At 36.4% G+C, this 20086-nt stretch overlaps 2 protein-coding genes across 5 annotated transcripts in view; one reads left to right on the top strand and one right to left on the bottom strand.

Annotated features, from left to right (window-relative positions):
• Positions 1-11261, bottom strand: part of LOC132111399 (protein Smaug homolog 1-like) — a 36664-nt gene extending 25403 nt beyond the window's left edge. Inside the window, exons 1-3 of one of the 4 annotated variants that reach the window (XM_059518663.1) lie at positions 11146-11223; positions 10694-10861; positions 8976-9568 (exon numbers count right to left, since the gene is read on the bottom strand). In XM_059518663.1, coding sequence (XP_059374646.1) covers positions 8976-9171 — 196 coding nt within the window. In that variant the 5' untranslated portion in view covers positions 9172-9568; positions 10694-10861; positions 11146-11223. Of the gene's footprint in view, positions 1-8975; positions 9569-10693 lie in introns of all 4 variants that reach the window. The other 3 variants (XM_059518664.1, XM_059518666.1, XM_059518665.1) reach the window with 3 other exon arrangements.
• A 1241-nt stretch (positions 11262-12502) lies between these two features.
• Positions 12503-18504, top strand: LOC132111398 (ERO1-like protein alpha). The gene is made up of 16 exons (XM_059518662.1): positions 12503-12838; positions 13780-13899; positions 13981-14064; positions 14149-14187; positions 14258-14334; positions 14816-14889; positions 15029-15149; positions 16427-16473; positions 16634-16642; positions 16720-16746; positions 16829-16921; positions 17023-17269; positions 17559-17628; positions 17718-17804; positions 17886-18022; positions 18096-18504. Exons 1-16 carry the CDS (start codon positions 12743-12745, stop codon positions 18157-18159), a joined length of 1392 nt encoding a protein of 463 aa, XP_059374645.1. The 5' UTR covers positions 12503-12742; the 3' UTR covers positions 18160-18504.
• The last annotated feature ends 1582 nt before the right edge of the window (positions 18505-20086 follow it).

Here is a 20086-nt window from a genome sequence, read left to right as displayed (position 1 = left end):
AGGAGATGAGAAATTAATACTTTTATTCGGAAAATATGCATTAAATTGATCAAGGTGACGGTAATAAAGTTACAAAAGATCAAAGTGTCCTGAAAAAAGTATCACACTTTCCACAAAAATATTACTGTTTTCAACATAGATAATAGTATGACACGTTTCTTGAGCAGCAAATCAGCATATTAGAATGAATTCTGAAGGATCATGTGACACTGTGAAGACTGGAGCAATGATGCTGGAAATTCAGGTTCCCCATTAAAGGAATAAATAGCATTTCAGAACTCGTTAAAAAGTTCAGAAGTTCCATATCCGGTGTCCCCTTTAACAGAAAAATTTCTACTAGTATATCATATTAATAGCCATTTCTGGGGATACTGAAAATAATAATTGAGATGTTTTACATTCATTTTTATGTGACTGAATCCTGATTGGGGCTAGAAGTTAATTCAAAGAAATCCACAGGAAAAGCTTATTCAGCAAACTTCAAGACACAAGCATCTTATGAATGCCAAAAGCAACATGTATGAATACTGCATTCAATCAACATAAAAGTAGATAAGACTACTGCTGTCTCAGCTAATCAAACCAATTTGCAGATAATCACAGCAGTATAGACAAGACTGCAAATTAAACACAGTCTCCTTCAACAGCAGCAGAGATGGCGTAAGCAAAGCAATGTTACTCAGTATGAGTAGGGAGAAAGGGCGATATGTCTAATACCTTTCAAGTACCTGCATGTCATCTGTTCATTTTCGCTGAGATGAGCATATTTTGCCTTTCATTAAGATGAGAAACAGGTGATGAGTAAGTTATCACCCAGTCCCAGACTGACTCAAGTGCTGATGTCATTCAAACTCAGCATTTTTCGGAGACATCTTAAAGTTAACATCGGCGCCAGGCTTTCAACAACTTTACTTGAGTGGGAAGCAAGTAGTGGTAACGAAGTGTGTCTGAGAGGGCAATGCTGATACACTGCACTGTCCTTCTGTTGAACGTTTTTCAGTTGAATTTTTGAAGGGCTTCTATATATAACATTAATATCTAATGTTTTTAAATATTTCATAAAAAAAAAAAAAAGCTTATAAAAAAACAGACCATCAACTGATGGATGGTGAAAGATGGGTCAAAAGGATTTATAAATATTTAATAATGTCAGGTAATTGAGGTTGGTTGAGAGAAACAGGATGAAATGTATTTGATATAGAAAATGTATATTTCAGTATATTGATTATAAATTAAATCCAATTGTTATGTTGTGACCGGTACCGATCCATTATTTTATATTATAAGATAAATAAGTTTAATAAGTGAATGATCGATACTGATATCTGGAATTTGTTATTGTATTTTTATGAAACCACTGTATGGGTTGACCAAAGATTAGGACTTCATAAAAACTTACAACCCGAATTCCGGAAAAGTTGGGACGTTTTTTAAATTTTAATAAAATGAAAACTAAAAGACTTTCAAATCACATGAGCCAATATTTTATTCACAATAGAACATAGATAACATAGCAAATGTTTAAACTGAGAAAGTTTACAATTTTATGCACAAAATGAGCTCATATCAATTTTGATTTCTGCTACAGGTCTCAAAATAGTTGGGACGGGGCATGTTTACCATGGTGTAGCATCTCCTTTTCTTTTCAAAACAGTTTGAAGACGTCTGGGCATTGAGGCTATGAGTTGCTGGAGTTTTGCTGTTGGAATTTGGTCCCATTCTTGCCTTATATAGATTTCCAGCTGCTGAAGAGTTCGTGGTCGTCTTTGACGTATTTTTCGTTTAATGATGCACCAAATGTTCTCTATAGGTGAAAGATCTGGACTGCAGGCAGGCCAGGTTAGCACCCGGACTCTTCTACGACGAAGCCATGCTGTTGTTATAGCTGCAGTATGTGGTTTTGCATTGTCCTGCTGAAATAAACAAGGCCTTCCCTGAAATAGACGTTGTTTGGAGGGAAGCATATGTTGCTCTAAAACCTTTATATACCTTTCAGCATTCACAGAGCCTTCCAAAACATGCAAGCTGCCCATACCGTATGCACTTATGCACCCCCATACCATCAGAGATGCTGGCTTTTGAACTGAACGCTGATAACATGCTGGAAGGTCTCCCTCCTCTTTAGCCCGGAGGACACGGCGTCCGTGATTTCCAACAAGAATGTCAAATTTGGACTCGTCTGACCATAAAACTCTATTCCACTTTGAAATAGTCCATTTTAAATGAGCCTTGGCCCACAGGACACGACGGCACTTCTGGACCATGATCACATATGGCTTCCTTTTTGCATGATAGAGCTTTAGTTGGCATCTGCTGATGGCACGGCGGATTGTGTTTACCGACAGTGGTTTCTGAAAGTATTCCTGGGCCCATTTAGTAATGTCATTGACACAATCATGCCGATGAGTGATGCAGTGTCGTCTGAGAGCCCGAAGACCACGGGCATCCAATAAAGGTCTCCGGCCTTGTCCCTTACGCACAGAGATTTCTCCAGTTTCTCTGAATCTTTTGATGATGTTATGCACTGTAGATGATGAGATTTGCAAAGCCTTTGCAATTTGACGTTGAGGAACATTGTTTTTAAAGTTTTCCACAATTTTTTTACGCAGTCTTTCACAGATTGGAGAGCCTCTGCCCATCTTTACTTCTGAGAGACTCTGCTTCTCTAAGACAAAGCTTTTATAGCTAATCATGTTACAGACCTGATATCAATTAACTTAATTAATCACTAGATGTTCTCCCAGCTGAATCTTTTGAAAACTGCTTGCTTTAGCCATTTGTTGCCCCCGTGCCAACTTTTTTGAGACCTGTAGCAGGCATTAAATTTTAAATGAGCTAATTAAGTGGATAAAAGTGTGAAATTTCTCAGTTTAAACATTTGCTACGTTATCTATGTTCTATTGTGAATAAAATATTGGCTCATGTGATTTGAAATTCCTTTAGTTTTCATTTTATTAAAATTTAAAAAATGTCCCAACTTTTCCGGAATTCGGGTTGTAAATATGTATAAAATGTCTAGGTCTTGTTTATCCATTATAATACCTAAAATCATTAAAATCATTATTGTAATTAAAGCCATTATAATACTTAAAACAAATGAATCTATTACTGCCAGATATAAAACAAAATACAGCTTGTCAACTATTATATACAAAAATAACTGTATGTTGTCCATAATTTGCAAGCTGCCCATCAGTGCCTTAAAAAGGACATTTAATTTAAATTCATAAATTACTCAGTTTGGAATGAGCTTTCAGTGGAAACTGAAAAATATAACATTTGTGTTTTAGAGATGAACAAAAGTCTTGAGTGTATCGAGATGAGGGTGAGTAAATGATGAAAATGTTAATTTTTTCTGTGAACTATCCCTTTAAGCACATTGTGTTTCACTAACAACAACCTTGACTCACTAGAGTCAAAAAGACTTGCTGAACAAGAAGAACAGGTCTTCAGAGAGATAAATCAAGTGCAGGTATTGCTAAAAAAAAAAAGACTGAAAAACTCCAATTGAGCAATGTGAAAGAGATCATACTGACAATTGTATCCACTTATCGGAAGAACCTTACTCCTAGAACAACCTGGTGTTACTGAATACTTAAGAGCTCAGTGGGACTTACTGGTGAATGATGGTTCAATGTTACTTGCAGGGTTTGAACCAACAACCTTTCGGTTCATAACTGAGATCTAAATAGCTTCTAAATCTGACTTTAGAAGACTACAGAGGGTAGTCCGGACTGCTGAGCGAATCATCGGTTCAACTCTCCCATCTATTCAAGAACTGTACTTATCCAGAGTGAGCAAAAGGGCTGTTAAAATCACTCTGGACCCCTCACATCCAGCACACTCCCTCTTTGAACTGTTGCCATCTGGTCGACGCTACAGAGCACTGAGCACCAGAACGACCAGACACAGGAACAGTTTCTTCCCTCAGGCAATCCATCTTATGAACAGCTGATACACACTGAACACACTGAACACACTACACTTTATATTTATATACACATACACTTAATTTATCTAACACACATACTTAGTATACACTTAAATTTTGCACATAATATACATGTACATACATAACTGCATTTTTGTAATATACCTGCCTACAATTGTCAATTTGTATATTGTCATTCCTTATCTACTTATTTGTATTTTTTGTATTTTTATATTCTTTTATTATGTGTTTTATGTTCTGTCGCTGTCATTCTGTTGTACTGCGGAGCTTCTGTCACGAAAACTAATTCCTCGTATGTGTAAATATACCTGGCAATAAAGCTCATTCTGATTCTGAGATCCAATATTGCTCATACTGGGAGCATTATTGACTCCTAACTGGCCAGTAATCTGGCAGTGCAGGGGAACTTGAACGGAAAATGCCCTAGTACCTTTTCAGTTCTACATATCACATGACAGACAGAACATCAGCTCACATGAAGTTCTCTAAATGTACTGTAAGTCCTACCTATTGATGTTATACTGGCCAGCCTGTTCCTGTAAAATGGCCAAGCCAACTGAGAAGATGAGGAAAGAAGATGAGAAGAAAGAAGGAAAGAAGAGGAAAGAAGTTCAAAATCACTCTCACAGACCTTTTCCTGGACTGTGCCCAGCTGGTGGAATGACCTCCCAATCTCAATTCGTACAGCTGAGTCTTTACTCATTTTCAAGAAACAGCTAAAGACTCATCTTTTTCGCCTGCACTTAACCAACTAACACTAGCACTTTTCCTTTTCTTGTCTTTTAATTAAAAAAATAAATAAATAAAAAACAAAAAAAAAACCCTGGCTATGCGTTCTATACTAGACTAACTGAGAGTTGTCATGGCACTTGTATACTGTTGTTGTTCTCTTGTTGACCTGACTGCTTCTATTGTTCTCATTTGTAAGTCGCTTTGGATAAAAGCGTCTGCTAAATGATTAAATGTAAATGTAATGTAAATTTTCATACTGATTCCTTATCTAACGCTTTCAGAAAGGGCTGACACTATAAAAAAAGTTTAATTCAGAGCAAAAAGGAATATATTTGACAGGTTCTCCATGGCTGTCCCTGGGATTGGGCATGAGTTCACAGAACACAGTGAGGGCCAGAAATAAACTGTTTGCTCATGCATGGGTGCGATGTAACAGTTCGACATCGACACCCAAACCAGAAACAAGCACTCTTTCTTTTCCAAACAGTTCGAAAAAAACAAACAGGCCGAACAGGACAAGGGTCTGGACACTGGTCACTAGGGGAGGTGTGTCTCAAGGCCAGAGGATGAGAGCAGTGAACTCTACATTGAAGTGAAGCACACAAAGCTCATAATCAGAGTTACATCATGCACCCTCAAATGAAAGCAAGAGCACCCTCAGTTGCAGATGTAAAAATTGGATATTGGCAAAACAGATCTGGCAAAAACTCCAGTGTGTATTTGTTTTTGTGCTCAAAAGAGCATCAAAATTTTCTATTTAGAGGTGTTTCGCAGCATTGAGCAGTGTAGCCAATCACAGACATATCTGTTTTCTGGAACACAATGGCCAATCAGAGGGGTTTAAGAATCCACTCACTTCTCCAAATGGCAGTGTTTTGTTCAGTGCTGAGTTATGCAAGCTTGCAAATCCTCCCATTATATGCAGTGATAATGAGTACTTGCCATTGCCAATACATAAACTGAATCATGGGACACTGAAAACCCTTGAATACTAAAGCCATGTTATTTTAGCTTTACACTAATTCTACAGTTTGAAATTAAACTTGCTGTACGATTGTGGGACAAGAATTTTAAAAATTACTATTTAGAAATGTCAATATGTAAACAGCAATACTCTCCTGTCACATTACCTGTCACAACAGGGAGCGTCAGTTCAGTGCCGCTGGTACAGTTTAGATATATGAGTGTCTGACATTTCTGAAAATACATTTAAATGCATCTCACAGAGAGGCCACACACACACACACACACACCCACATACACACAGAGGTATGAAGTTAGTCATTCGTAACAACAGTGCCCCTCCTGTCTGGACTCTGCTGCCTCTGGGCTGTGAGGTGGAGGGGCGGAAAAAGGGCCAAGGGTTAAACACCAGCTCAGAATAATATTCCAACAAACACACACCTCCCTCTCTCATTTACACACATAAATATACAAACGCTCTCTGTTTTATCCTACTATCCATGCTGGTTGGAGCGGTCGAAAAATTCAAACAACAACAAAACCTAAGCTGGGATTGTGTAACCTTGTTTGTGTTTTGGATTCACTTTCTTCATATATTCTCAATCACATAGATGCCCAATTAAAGCAATCCTCCAGTGCTGTTTAAGACTGATATAACTAAATAAAGAAAGTGCTGAGCAAATGTGAACTCTACCAAAGCAAAAATAACTTTTTTAGCATTTAAAGTGAAAGACATGAAACTGAATATGATGTACGCAATACTACTTGTGACTCAATTGCAAAACACACATGCATTTTGTTACAGTGTGTGATGCTGAGATGAGAGGCAAATAAGTTGCATCATTTGGGTCAGGGGAACAAGGCAGCTCCTTCACAGAGGGAAATAAGTAGGTCATTGTGGATTCCTCTCTTTGGCACAGTTCTTTCCAAATAGTTGCATCTTTCCACTCAACTTCCAACTGCAAGTTAACTCTGTATACACTGCTCTAATAAACGGGAATGTCTTAATCTGGTCATTTATTGGTTTATATTTATCATTTATTGGTATATATGTATGTATGTATGTATATATATATATATATATATATATATATATATATATATATATATATATATATATATAGAGAGAGAGAGAGAGAGAGAGTATGTATATATATATATATATATATATATATATATAGAGAGAGAGAGAGAGAGAGAGAGAGAGAGAGAGAGAGTGAGAGAGATTATTTTTAAATAAAGACAGTCATTTTGCAATGAACGGGAATGTCTTAATCTGGTGATTTATTGCTTTATATTTATCATTTATTGGTATATATGTATGGATGTATGTATATATATATATATATATATATATATATATATATATATAGAGAGAGAGAGAGAGAGAGAGAGAGAGTATGTATATATATATATATATAGAGAGAGAGAGAGAGAGAGAGAGAGAGAGTGAGAGAGAGAGAGTATGTATATATATATATATATATATAGAGAGAGAGAGAGAGTGAGAGAGAGAGATTATTTTTAAACAAAGACAGACATTAATTACTTGATAAGTAATTAATATTAATATTGTAAATTAAAATAAACAGATAATTGATAAATGACCTATAATTATTTAGTTAAAATATATAAAACATATTTAAAATAACTAAAAACAATACAAATTGTAATTAAAAAGTGTGTGTGTAAGTGTGTCTATGTTTGAATGTAATAAGACAAGAACTTAAAGATTAATTTTGAAATGAATGTTAAATAAATAAAAAAAGTTGCATCTACATTTTCTGTTGTTTTACAAAACATTGTTTCCAGAACTTTGTTACACATAATTTTGGTAAATATAATTTTGGGTTATTATAAAAATGTTTACGTTAAAACAATAAAAATATATTTACAATTATTTTCAAATCAAATCAACAATAAAAATGATAACATATATAGACATGCATTTGAATGATATTATATGCTGACTATATTATATATTTTAGATTCCTTCATAATAAATATGTAAAATAGGATAATAATTAATTAACCATGTACATTTCTACAGAAGCAGTCATTTTGCTAACATGCCAACTTAATTACATTATAAAATTACATTACAGTATTTTCTGGCATTTTATTTGAAAATAATCATCTTAATAATCTTAATCTTCTATAGAAACCCCTGAACAGGCTTCAAATACAAAACCACACCCAAGTTTAAAAATTCAAAACCTGTGTAAAATATCAGTGTAAGATCAGTTATAAGTTTGCTAAGCTAAACAAGTCGAAACATAACCATCACATGGAAAACCACAACTAAATCGCCTCAAGTGATTTCAGTTTGTGATACTTAATGAGGGTCCAGGCTAAACCAGACGTCTGCTTGAATGAAAGAAAATACGCTGAATAACCAAAGAATCCCTGCCGTCTGGTGAGTAATAGGAAGCTGACATTGCTCTGGCTGACATAGGCACAACTGTTTAATACAGCCCGAGGCGAAACGCACAGGTAGGCATGCACAGACGAACACAGTCTACACACATTTCCAGTGGATTCATTCATTCCAATAGATTCAAAGGTCACCACCACATACAAGCATGCAAAACCACCATCTGCAATAACAAACTAGCAGCTCATCATCAGAGAGAGAACGTATGAGTCCGTCAACAGAAATACACAGACCAGAATTTTCAGTTGGGCTGCACCCTGTCAGCTGCTTTTAATGTCAGTGAACACACCAGGGTGAGGAACACTTTAAAAACTTCACGAGTTCTTCTGATATCTCCATCTTGAGGTTTTAGAATAACAGTGACAGAGCTGCACTAAAATCCCTCATATAAAATACTACACACACCACTGCAAAACACAAGCAGGCTCTTTATGAGTCCCAGCCCATTATAAACTCTGATGGGAATCCCATGTTCGGGTTTTAGAGTGTGTATGAGTGCAAGAACGAAATATGCAATAGTAGTTTCTTACTGTACATTTACCTTTATATATAAAATATCCACAGGCCTTCAGCTCAGCATGTTGGTTGATTATTCCTGTGCATAAATAATTGTGCTCCTTCTTTATTGGGCTATTGGGTTTCCAATGTATTATAGTTTCCATGGTCACACACTCACACTGAAGCGCTCCCTCAAATTTAGCACAACACTTTGGATACAACATAACACATTATGTTTTTACATACAGAAATGAAATATCTATATAAAAATAACTTATGGGTAAATTAAAAGGCACCTATACATTAACCAAAAAAGCTCTTAACAGGTACACTTCAAATCCACCTGCTCGAATGTGGTTAGCACTGGCAGATTAAGGTGGTAGCCTCTGTACTAACCTGGATTATTGGCCTCCCTTTCCAGAACATGCAGCTCGGTGCAGTCAGCCAAGGAATGCTCCAGACAGAGTTGAAGGAAGCGTGCTTGGGTCCGACTGACCCGCTTGAGGAGCGACAATAACGCCACCGTCTGTTCGCACTCGTTCCATCCCTTAAACCAGCCGGCGAGGACTCCCACCTGGTCACGAAACATCATGATCTGGTGGGCAGGCTCACGGTACCAAGACTTGGTGATTGGGTTCTTTGAGAGGGAGAGATTGAGATGGCCACAACCCAGTGACAATGCTTTGCAACTCAATAGAGAACCACCACGCAGATGTATCCAAAAATGCTTGCACCTTCACTTGAGTTTTGACAGAAAACAGCCCTTTGAAATGTTATTTGCTAGTGGGTACCAATGTATTGCATCTTTGTTCTTGGGTTACAGGGTTAGGCTAAGTGGTAGGGAATCCCTGTTTGAAGTTTTTGAGATGGTATTCTCTCCACACCTCTGGCCACTTGGGGCTTACAAAACGCTCCTCAGCTTTCCTCCTGCATACAGTGACAGTCCAGCTTTGGTCTTGATGGCATTGTCCACAGAGAACATCCTCTTTCTGTGGAAGTAAGGAGTGGTGATTATACAATCCATGTTTTAGAAGAAATACAAACACAAACAGTCAAGCACTGGTGAAAATGTCATTTTAAAGCTGCCAATTGTGTTTTGGATGCTCGTTTACGGTCAAGGTAGGTCCATAATTACTTCAAAGAAGGAAAAAACAGGCTTACTACCATATAGGCTGGTTTGGCCAGATGTTAGTCTATTAGTTAGCCAACCAGTTAGTAGACTGTCAGCTGTAAAATCTACATATTTTGAACCCGATTGCTGGTTTCACAAGTCTTTGGAAACGCGCCATAAACCTGTTGCTCGAGTCTTCCAGATGAAAATGACACGGACCTATAATTTCTTAGAAGAAACTCGAACAGGTTAACCATTTATAACCAGCTGGCAAATATCAGATGGTATCAGTCCGTGAAACAAGTACAATTTCTAAGCACTGACTTATAATTTTAGTTTACTGACATACGATGAATCAAATACGAAGTAGGCTATGTCTGAGAGGCGAGAGACATTAGCGGGCACGAGCGAGTCCGTAAGAAAGCTTAAACGTAATTTAGTGATTATTTATAGTGATTATTCGCAGATGAGCTGTTAACTGGGAACTCCGCAGAAATAATGCAATCTCGATATATTTTGTACTGTAAGTTGAACTAAATATGTAGCCTACACTTAAAAACCATTAGACGTAGACAAATAAAAATAAACGCAGGCTTTAATTTTCTATAATTCGTGTCCATACATGCGGCACTCAAGCGACCGTCTCATATAATAACCGAGCGGAATCACCGACTGTCCAGAACATTCCCACAAAATGTTGCTCGACTCCCTACTGTAAGTCAGTGCACAATATTCACAACCCTTTACATATGAAGCTATTCCCCACACTAAGTCCGCAGTTTGGTGGGTAAATCAATCGAAATGACCCGTTTATTAATTAAAGACCCAAAACTTTTAAATAAAAAGCACGCTTTCTGATTTCCATTTTACATACTCGGAGTTCCCTAAAAAAAAATACTAATGTGGCAGCAAAAAAATACTGAGACAAGAGATGTGGCAACCCAGATTTGTACTGTAAAGGCTTCAAATGCTCTAGTAAAAAAAAAAAACAGAAGTCACTCACCTAAAGGCGCAGTTGCATTGGTGCTGGTCGCAGGACAGGACGGGACGGGGAGCGGTGCCCCTTCACTCGGGGTCAGTGTGTTTGGCCATCTTAACGAGGTTTTTCTCCCCACAGTCAGACGCTCTTGTTTAAGCAGCAGAGGAGAGTCTCGGCATCGCTTCCCACATGCTAATAATTAACACGGAGCATTACGTCAGGGGCTTGGCAGCACAAGGAAGCACAAAAATAGAGAATGGAGTGGGGGAGCAGATCGTATTGCTTATCCTACAGGAGAGAACTGACCGGGGATCAGGGAATTGTTTATAGCAAATAGAGTCCAAGAGGTGTTCGCATCAAACTAGACGATGGAGTGCAAGTTTTGTTTGAAAATGTTAAAGGGGAGGGGATAGTTAACAAATCCTGCCCGTCGAAGTCTAAGGATGTTTCTGTTAGAAGGGAAGATTTTGACCTACTGTGACGCGCTGGAAGTGGGTTACAAAGTGTCGAAAAAGGAAACTGGGATACATTCGATTCCGCCCTTGAATCCGCGATGTACTGGCGGATTCCGTCCATGAGATGGCGCTGCTCTACCACAGCTCGTAATCAGATAGATTAGACAGACAGACAGACAGACAGACAGACAGACAGATAGACAGACAGACAGACAGACAGACAGACAGATAGACAGATAGACAGATAGATAGATAGATAGATAGATAGATAGATAGATAGATAGATAGATAGATGAGTTGCAGCTGAATCGGAGAATATATAGGAAAATATACCAGAAAATAAGTAGAGGCGTAATGGATAGATAGCCTAATCCCTGACTAAAAGGTCGAGGGTTCGAATCTTGGTACCTGCTGGGGTTGTTTGTTCATGGTGTGTGTTCAATACTCACTACTGTGTGTCTGCACTTGGATGTGTTAAATGCAAAGCACAAATTATGAGTATGGGACACCATATTTGGCTATATTTCACTTTGACTATTTATCTATGTATTGCTACATACTGCATATTTGCATATTTAGAACTATAATCCTTAGATTTAGACTTAATTATTAGACATAAAAAGACTCTATTTAAGGATCACAGTGCAGTCCCGAAGTACAAACTGTCATTTTAAATCTTTACCAGTCTTAGCCACCTAAAACCATTAGGTTTTACCCCTTTGTCAGCAAGACGTTTTTAATAATTTAAAATGTAATATAATTTTGTATGACCACATTTCTTTGATATATTTTAATAAGTAGGCCTACAGGTCAGAATAAGTATGTTTCATTTTTACATTGAATATATATAATAAATCCACTAAAGCCATGAGAAAAGAAATACAGCTGCTAAATTACACACACACACACACACACGCACACACACACACACACACACACACACACACACACACACACACACACACACACACACACACACACACACACACACACACACACACACGTCATCTAAAACATGTTGCAGCATTATACTTAAAATTATATTTTTAACAGTAGTGTACAAGATTGCACTGCATAAACTCTAGAATAGACCAATGTACTGTCTTTAAAATATCTTCCTGTATAAGAGGTCAGATGAATATCATCAGATATCACTAGGAACCTAATAGAAAACTGGATTTATGTATACAGTACATGCATTTCAAGATCAGAAAATAAGACTGATTCTTCAGTACAATTGAGAGACTGGAAAGCCGCCTCATACAGAATGTAGTCTTTGTCAACATCTTGTGGTGACCTGCCTGTAGTGCAATTTCCATCCAAAATACATTAGAAAGGCTTATTTTACATTTCAGCCTGACAGATTCACTGAAAACTTAATATGAGGGTAAAATGATGAATATTTTGTGACAAAATGCTTTTTGAATGCCTGCGTTAGGCCCAGTTATTCATGTTGCGTCAGTCATATGGCAGCAGTATTGAGTCACGTACCTCACGTAGCGGCTGATTGAATCGGAAGTGCGACGTAGTACTGTACAGAAACAACCGTCGCTGTGTAATAATAAGAGAAAGCATCCACTGAGCAGACCCACTTTTGCCGATCTCAGTTCATTGGCAAATGACAATGAAATCCTTCATTCTGCTGGCGGTTTTAGTGACCAGTGTCCACACGACGACAGCAGCAGGATCCGCAGCGCACAGGTGCTTCTGTCAGGTGAGCAAATCAACTTCACTAATATTGTTTCAGTATGCTGGAAACTCAATTTATTAAATGTTGAACATGTGACGCTAACATACAAATGAGCACAGTATTATAGTAGAAATGCTATATATAACACAGTATTGAGAGTAGAAATGCATTACGTACTATGATAATGTCATGGTAAATATAAACATGGTGATCAGTCAGGTAAAGGCCTAGAATACATAAGGAAACGGTGTTAATTTAGTATTATTTAGAATCTAAATTAAAACGTAAGCTAAAATAAAAACTAATTAGGAATATTAATTTCAGGTTTAGTAATTTTATTGTGTTTTGTATATGAGTTTTTTTTTTTTTTTTTTTTTTACAATTATGTCTATTTTGTTTGCTTTAAAATTCATTTTATAAAAAGAAATGTTGCTTTGCCTATATATATATATATATATAGATCAGTGGCTACAATACGTTTTTATGTTTTATTTCAGTTAATGTTTGATTATTATTTATTTTTAATTTTACAATAACACTTTTAAAGTTGTGGTTTAGTGGCCTATACAATCGTGGAAATCTGTATAGTATTTTTTTTTCTAGTTATGTGCAGCTCAAATATTATTTATTAGCTATTGATATCGCTTTGTGTGTGTGTAATGTGATTAAACGCATCAAGTAATCCACAAATAATGAAAATCTTTGACATTAGCAACTCTACATATAAAAGTATTATAGTATTATCATTTGAAACCATCACTGTATCTTCATGCATGGTATATTCACAGTTTTTTTTAATGGTTTTTCTGCTTTATTGTCACTTCTTCCACATGTACAGTACTTACATACAGAACATTTAATAGATTTTTAATATAATTTTGCAAATGATTAACATGATTAACCAACTTAACTGATGTCAAAAGGTGATGGTTTTGATTTGTTGGATGGTTGCATTTTGGTCGTAGGTCACTGGGACCCTTGATGACTGTGCTTGTGATGTGGAGACCATCGACAGGTTCAACAACAAAGAAATCTTTCCCAAACTACAAAAACTACTAGCATCTGATTATTTCCGTTTTTATAAGGTGAGATTATTTTTAGTAATAGAGTGAAAATGTCCATTTATTGTTTGTTCTATCATCTCTAATATTCAATATTCTGCTCAGGTCAATCTGAACAACCCCTGTCCGTTCTGGACAGACCACAGTCAGTGTGGACTCAAATACTGTGCTGTGAAACCGTGCACACCGGTGAGCTTTATAAAAAAGTGCATTCACTTGATTTTGTCTTGAGGGATTTTATAGTGAAAAGACTCCTTGTGTGTTTCTGTGCAGGGTGAAGTACCAGAGGGCCTTAAATCCAGCAGTTATAAGGTATTAGAAAGTCGAATAGTATATATCACACGTTTTGTTGTTGGTGGATGTTGATTATTTTCCCCTTCAGTATTCAGAAGCAGCCAGTCAGGATATAGAGGAGTGTGAGAAGGCAGAGAAACTTGGAGCTGTCAACGGTTCTCTAAGGTATAACATATTTGATGTTTGTGTATATTGTGCTTTCTGAGAATGCTAATACCGTATTTTCCGGACTATAAGTCACACTTTTTTTCATAGTTTGGCTGGTCCTGCGACTTATAGTCAGGTGCGACTTATTTATCAAAATTAATTTGACATGAACCAAGAGAAATGAACCAATAGAAAACATTACCGTCTACAGCCGCGAGAGGGCGCTCTATGCTGCTCAAAAGTTCTCCTGTAGTCTACACTGAGCAGCATAGAGCGCCCCCTCGCGGCTGTAGACGGTAATGTTTTCTCTTGGTTCTTGGTTCTAAATAAATGCGACTTATGGTCCAGTGCGACTTATATGTTTTTTTCCTCGTCATGACGTACTTTTGGACTGATGCGACTTATACTCAGGTGCGCCTTATAGTCCAAAAAATACGGTAATTCTTTACTTTTTGACCTTGTTTGTATAAGTTCTCTCTCTCAATGTTTCCCCGTGTAGTGACGAGACACGCCAGGCTCTTCAGGAGTGGAAGAAACACGATGATGAATCGGACCGTTTCTGCATGTTGGACGGTAATCAAGGTTTTTATAAATTGATAGTCTGCTTTTTATTTGAAGTGTCTGATCACTGGCCAGTACATCCTGGGCTGCAGACCAGTATGCTTTAGTCATCCTCCACAGGCTGCATCATTGAGTTTTTTTCTTTTCTTAGATGAGGACTCACCTGAATCACAGTATGTCGACCTCCTGCTCAACCCTGAGCGTTTCACCGGCTACAAAGGACCAGAGGCCTGGCGGATCTGGAACAGCATATATGAGGAGAACTGCTTCAAGTAAAGAGTCACCATCACATTTATTCTGACCAGTGTGGAAAACTATTCAGTGACCTTCATGGGGTCACTGTCATTTCTGTCAGTGAAATTATTTCATTTAAAGTTTCTCACACTTTCAAACAAGCGTTCTCAGCCTCAGAATATTTAGCTTACCATCAACTACACTGCTGTTCAAAAGTTTGGGATCAGTAAGATTTTTTATGTGTTTTAAAAATACAGAAAATAGTAATATTTAAAAAAATTATTACTATTAAAATTCTGTTTTTTTATTTTAATATACTTTAAAACATAATTCATTTCTTTGATGCAAAGCTGAATTTTCAGCATCATTACTCCAGTCTTCAGTGTCACATCATCCTTCAGAGATCATACTAATATACTGATTTATTACCAATGTTGGAAAAAGTTTGTTGTTTAATATTGTTTGGAACCTATGATAATTTTTTCAGGATTATTGATGAATAAAGTTAAAAGGAACAGCATTTATTTAAAATAGAAATCTTTTCTAAGTCTTTATGATCACTTTTTATCAGTTTAACACATCCCTGCTGAATAAAAGCACTAATTTCTTTACAAAAAAAGAAAACATTCCAAACTTTTGAATGATAGTGTAGAAATGTTGTTCTCTTTAATGTTTTATTCATCAAATAATCTTGAAAAAAAGCATAACATGTTCCAAAACAATATGAAGCAGCAAATCTGTTTCCAATATTTATAATAAATATCATATTAGAATGATTTCTGAAGAATCATGTGACAATGAAGACTGGAGCAATGATGCTGAAAATTCAGCTTTGATCACAGCAATAAATTCTATTTTAAAGTATATTAATATAGAAAACCATTATTTTAAATTGCAATAATATATGTTTTTTCTTATGTCAATAACATATTTTAAATAACTACAGCTTCTGTTCTTAAGTATTTCTTGCAAATCAGACTTTTACATTCTTACTTTTTCTTGAGCACAAATCAGTGTATTAGAATGATTTCTGACTGATCATGTGATGAAGACTGGAGAAATGATGCTGAAAATTCAGCTTTGAAATCACAGGAATAAATTACGGTTTCAAATATATTAAAACAGAAAATAGCTATATTTTATTCTAAATATATTTCACAATGTTTCTGTTTTTACAGAATTTCTGAACAAGTAGCACACCCTAAAAACCCACTCATAATTTGCACCCTAACCTGTCTTTAATATTTTTATTAATTATCATCGAGTGCTCATGTTTAACAACTCTCGTCCTTTTTTTTTTGTGCTATTTTTTCAGACCATATTCAGTTAAGCGACCACTGAATCCTTTGGCGTCTAACAGTGGTAAGCACTAATTCATGTTTTGTTTTAAGTTTAACATTTGTCAGCTTTTGGCACATTAATTTTTTTATGCAGTAGACCCATGTCATGGACCATATTGTGATGCTTATGATGATTCATTCTCGTAATCGTCTCTCACTCTCTCTCTTTCCCTCCACCTTAGGAGATGATGGTAAGGTTACACACTTCAAATCCGTTTAACCAGTGATTTGATCAGCTAGAAATTGACAAGTCTGTTTCTTATTAAAGGGCCAGGGTTCTACCGCTGGCTAGAGGGTAAGTTTCTGCTTAATTGTGGTGTGTTTAATATGTGCTACTGCATATTTTAATTTACACGTTCCTATTGTTGTACCCCCAGGGTTGTGTGTTGAGAAACGAGCGTTCTTCAGGCTGATCTCAGGACTACATGCCAGTATAAACATACACCTGAGCGGCAGGTACCTACTAGATGGTGAGTCACGACTTTTGTGTTTTCCATTGCAAGTTTAAATTGTAAAGTAAGGACTATTTAAACTTGAGTGTTTAATTATCTGATTTGATTTGATTGGTCAGAAAACTGGTTCGAACTGAAGTGGGGTCACAATGTCTCGGAGTTCCAGCTGAGGTTTGACGAGGAGCTGACAGAAGGGGAGGGGCCAAAGAGGCTTCGCAACCTTTACTTCCTGTACCTCATTGAGCTGCGTGCTCTGGCAAAAATACTCCCTTATTTTGAACATCCCACCTTCCATTTGTACACTGGCCAACACACGCAAGATAAAGAGAACAAGAAATTGCTTCTAGAGCTCCTTCATATAGCCAAGTAAGAGCTTATTTGAGTTATAATTTTTTTTGCTAAACTATTAAAAAGTATCACAGTTTCCAAAATATTATAATGAGATAATTCCAAAAAAACTGTTTTTAACATTGATAATCATAAGAAATGTTTCTGGAGCACCCATACATCATATATTAGAATGACCTCTGAAGGATCACGTGACACTGAAAAGTGAAAATTCAATTATAGTAAAATAGAAAATATTTCACAATATAGTATTTTTATACATACATGTTTACAGTTTTTGAAGTTATATAATATTCTTTATTTGCAGATCTTTTCCATTGCATTTTGATGAGACTGCTCTATTTGCTGGGAATAAGAAGGAAGCCACAAAACTAAAAGTTAGTAGCTTCTTTCCATGTTTGCTCTTATGTTACAGAAATATGTTTTTAAAGAAGTGATAAATCAGTTGCTTCTTTCCTGACCTTAGGACGACTTCAAGCTGACCTTTAAGAACATCTCACGCATCATGGACTGTGTTGAATGCTTTAAATGCAGACTTTGGGGCAAATTGCAGGTAAGATGGTAAAGATCACGACAGGTAACCAGATGATGTTATCTGTGCTGATATGTGACGTTCATTGAATGTCTCTCATAGACCCAAGGCTTGGGAACCGCACTGAAAATCCTGTTCTCAGAAAGGCAAATAGAGGCAATTCCCAACACAAGCAACACCAATCCATCATTTCAGCTCAGCCGGCAGGAAATTGTGTCTTTGTTCAATGCTTTCGGAAGGTATGTCAAAATTTATTTTTGTCTAGATATATTTAGTTGAAATGTCTTTTTCATAGGTCTTGTTTTGTTTCAGGATCTCCACGAGTATCAGAGAGCTGGAGAACTTTCGGTCGCTGTTGTCTAATCTCAAACAGTGACAAAAGTGTAAAAATCCTTCATTCAGCCACAGTCAAGAACAAGACAAGACGGGGTTGTTTTAGGTTAAATTACGGTTTTCAGAAGTTTTATACTGGTTGTTTACAGTTTAACAGCACTGCAGTTTTATCCCTTAAGAATTGAGCAATTTAGTCTCAAAACTATATTGTTTCCCATGTTAAATTACTGAATAGGTGATCCAAAATAATGTAGTTTTTGGGAACTAATTGAAAACACATTTAATTTTTTTACAAGAGGGCCATTAACCACTTTATTTATATACTGTATTTTGCATATATAAAACCAAGTTGCCATTTCTTGATAGGTGTAATATATTTAAATGTTTTTGATGATCCATGAGACTCCATGAAAACACGGTTAGATCTGTTAGACAGTTATCAAGAGAAATGAACACTGGTATTTTGAAGGAGAAAACTGAATATACTGAAACACTGGATTTGTAAAAACTTTCTATTTTTACTTCTATTGCCATCTGCAATAAACAAAAATTTCTTAGAATAAATCACACCAAATGACCTAGACCCTGGTATAAACAAAACTTGTTTTTAAAACAGTGCAATAAAACTTTATTTTTTTTAATGGTAGTGCTTGTGTACATTTTTAATTAACTATGAACATGGGTAAACAAGTTACATTCATAAGCCTTGAACAAAAAACAAAGGCTTTACTTGCTCTTTTGCAAGTTGATATGACAAATTTCACAGTAACATTTTTCAGACTCACATTTATAAATTAATAAAGATAAAAAGAAACCAACCAACTCAAACACAAAGCCCCATCTCATCTGCAGTTTGTCAGGAAATTAACCTAATCGGCATTCAATCAAACGCATAACATTTCCATCAATTAATGCTCAAGTTCTCTCATAACTGAAAAACTTTGCTACACATTAGCTGGCAGAAAAAGCAAGGAAATAAGACATGAGGCCGATCTGATGTCCAAATCAACTAAAATCATCCACTTTTTCCATACAGAGTAAATAAAACCCAATAAGACGCAATGTAAAACTCATTTTAAAAATAAATCCAATAAAAGAGCAGATGCATATGGAGTTTCAACCCTACAGCTGCCCATTCATCATATTTACACCACAACTGAATGATTGCTGATATATCGTACACAGCTTATAACATAAGGAGCAGCAAATTAGTGAACAATAAAATAAGCCTTTTTTTGTTTGTTTTTTTGCTAAAACACAAAATTATTTTTTTATTTTAGGAAGATGGAAAGGGCCGTTTCATTAAAGCTGGATATGTTGATCAATTGCTGACCAGTCATGCTCCTGAAATACAATTATACAGGAATGATGATATAAAGCTCATGAAACATGTTCAATCCAAACATTCATTTTGTAAAACATGTTTTCGGCTAGGAAAATCATACGATGGCACCATTTCAGGCATCCCTGGAGAACGATATTTTAGATTTGGACTACTGATATATGCAGGTAAATTCCCCCACGAGCCCACAATGTCCTTCAAAAGCCAAGTACCAAAATATCAGAGGATGTAAGTAGAGTTAGTCTTCCTAGTCACACATTTGAGTCGTTGGTTCTGGGATTGTAGGAACCGGGTGTCTCTCGGTCTTTGGGAAGTGTTAAAATGTACTACCTTGGTTTTAAACACAGGCTCTTTGGCAATGTAATAAAAACGTTAAAGGAATTCAAGAAAGAGTCACGTGAATGTCAGTGCACGACGGATCCAGAATGCTTTTTCACTTGGTCGTCTCAGATGCACAAGGAGATTGTGCTCTTTCTCCAAAACGATGGAATATAAAAGACGTACTCTCCAAAAACAGAAAAACCTCGCCACCAACAAAACAACACATTCTGGCCTACAACTATTCCAACTGATCTAAATATATCACACAGGCCCACAATAAGTGCAAAAAGCACATCCCAACTCACAG

This window comes from Carassius carassius, chromosome 31 (genome assembly GCF_963082965.1).
Source record: "Carassius carassius chromosome 31, fCarCar2.1, whole genome shotgun sequence".
Taxonomy (NCBI): Eukaryota; Metazoa; Chordata; class Actinopteri; order Cypriniformes; family Cyprinidae; genus Carassius; species Carassius carassius.
This window is presented reverse-complemented; position numbering and strand designations above follow the sequence as displayed.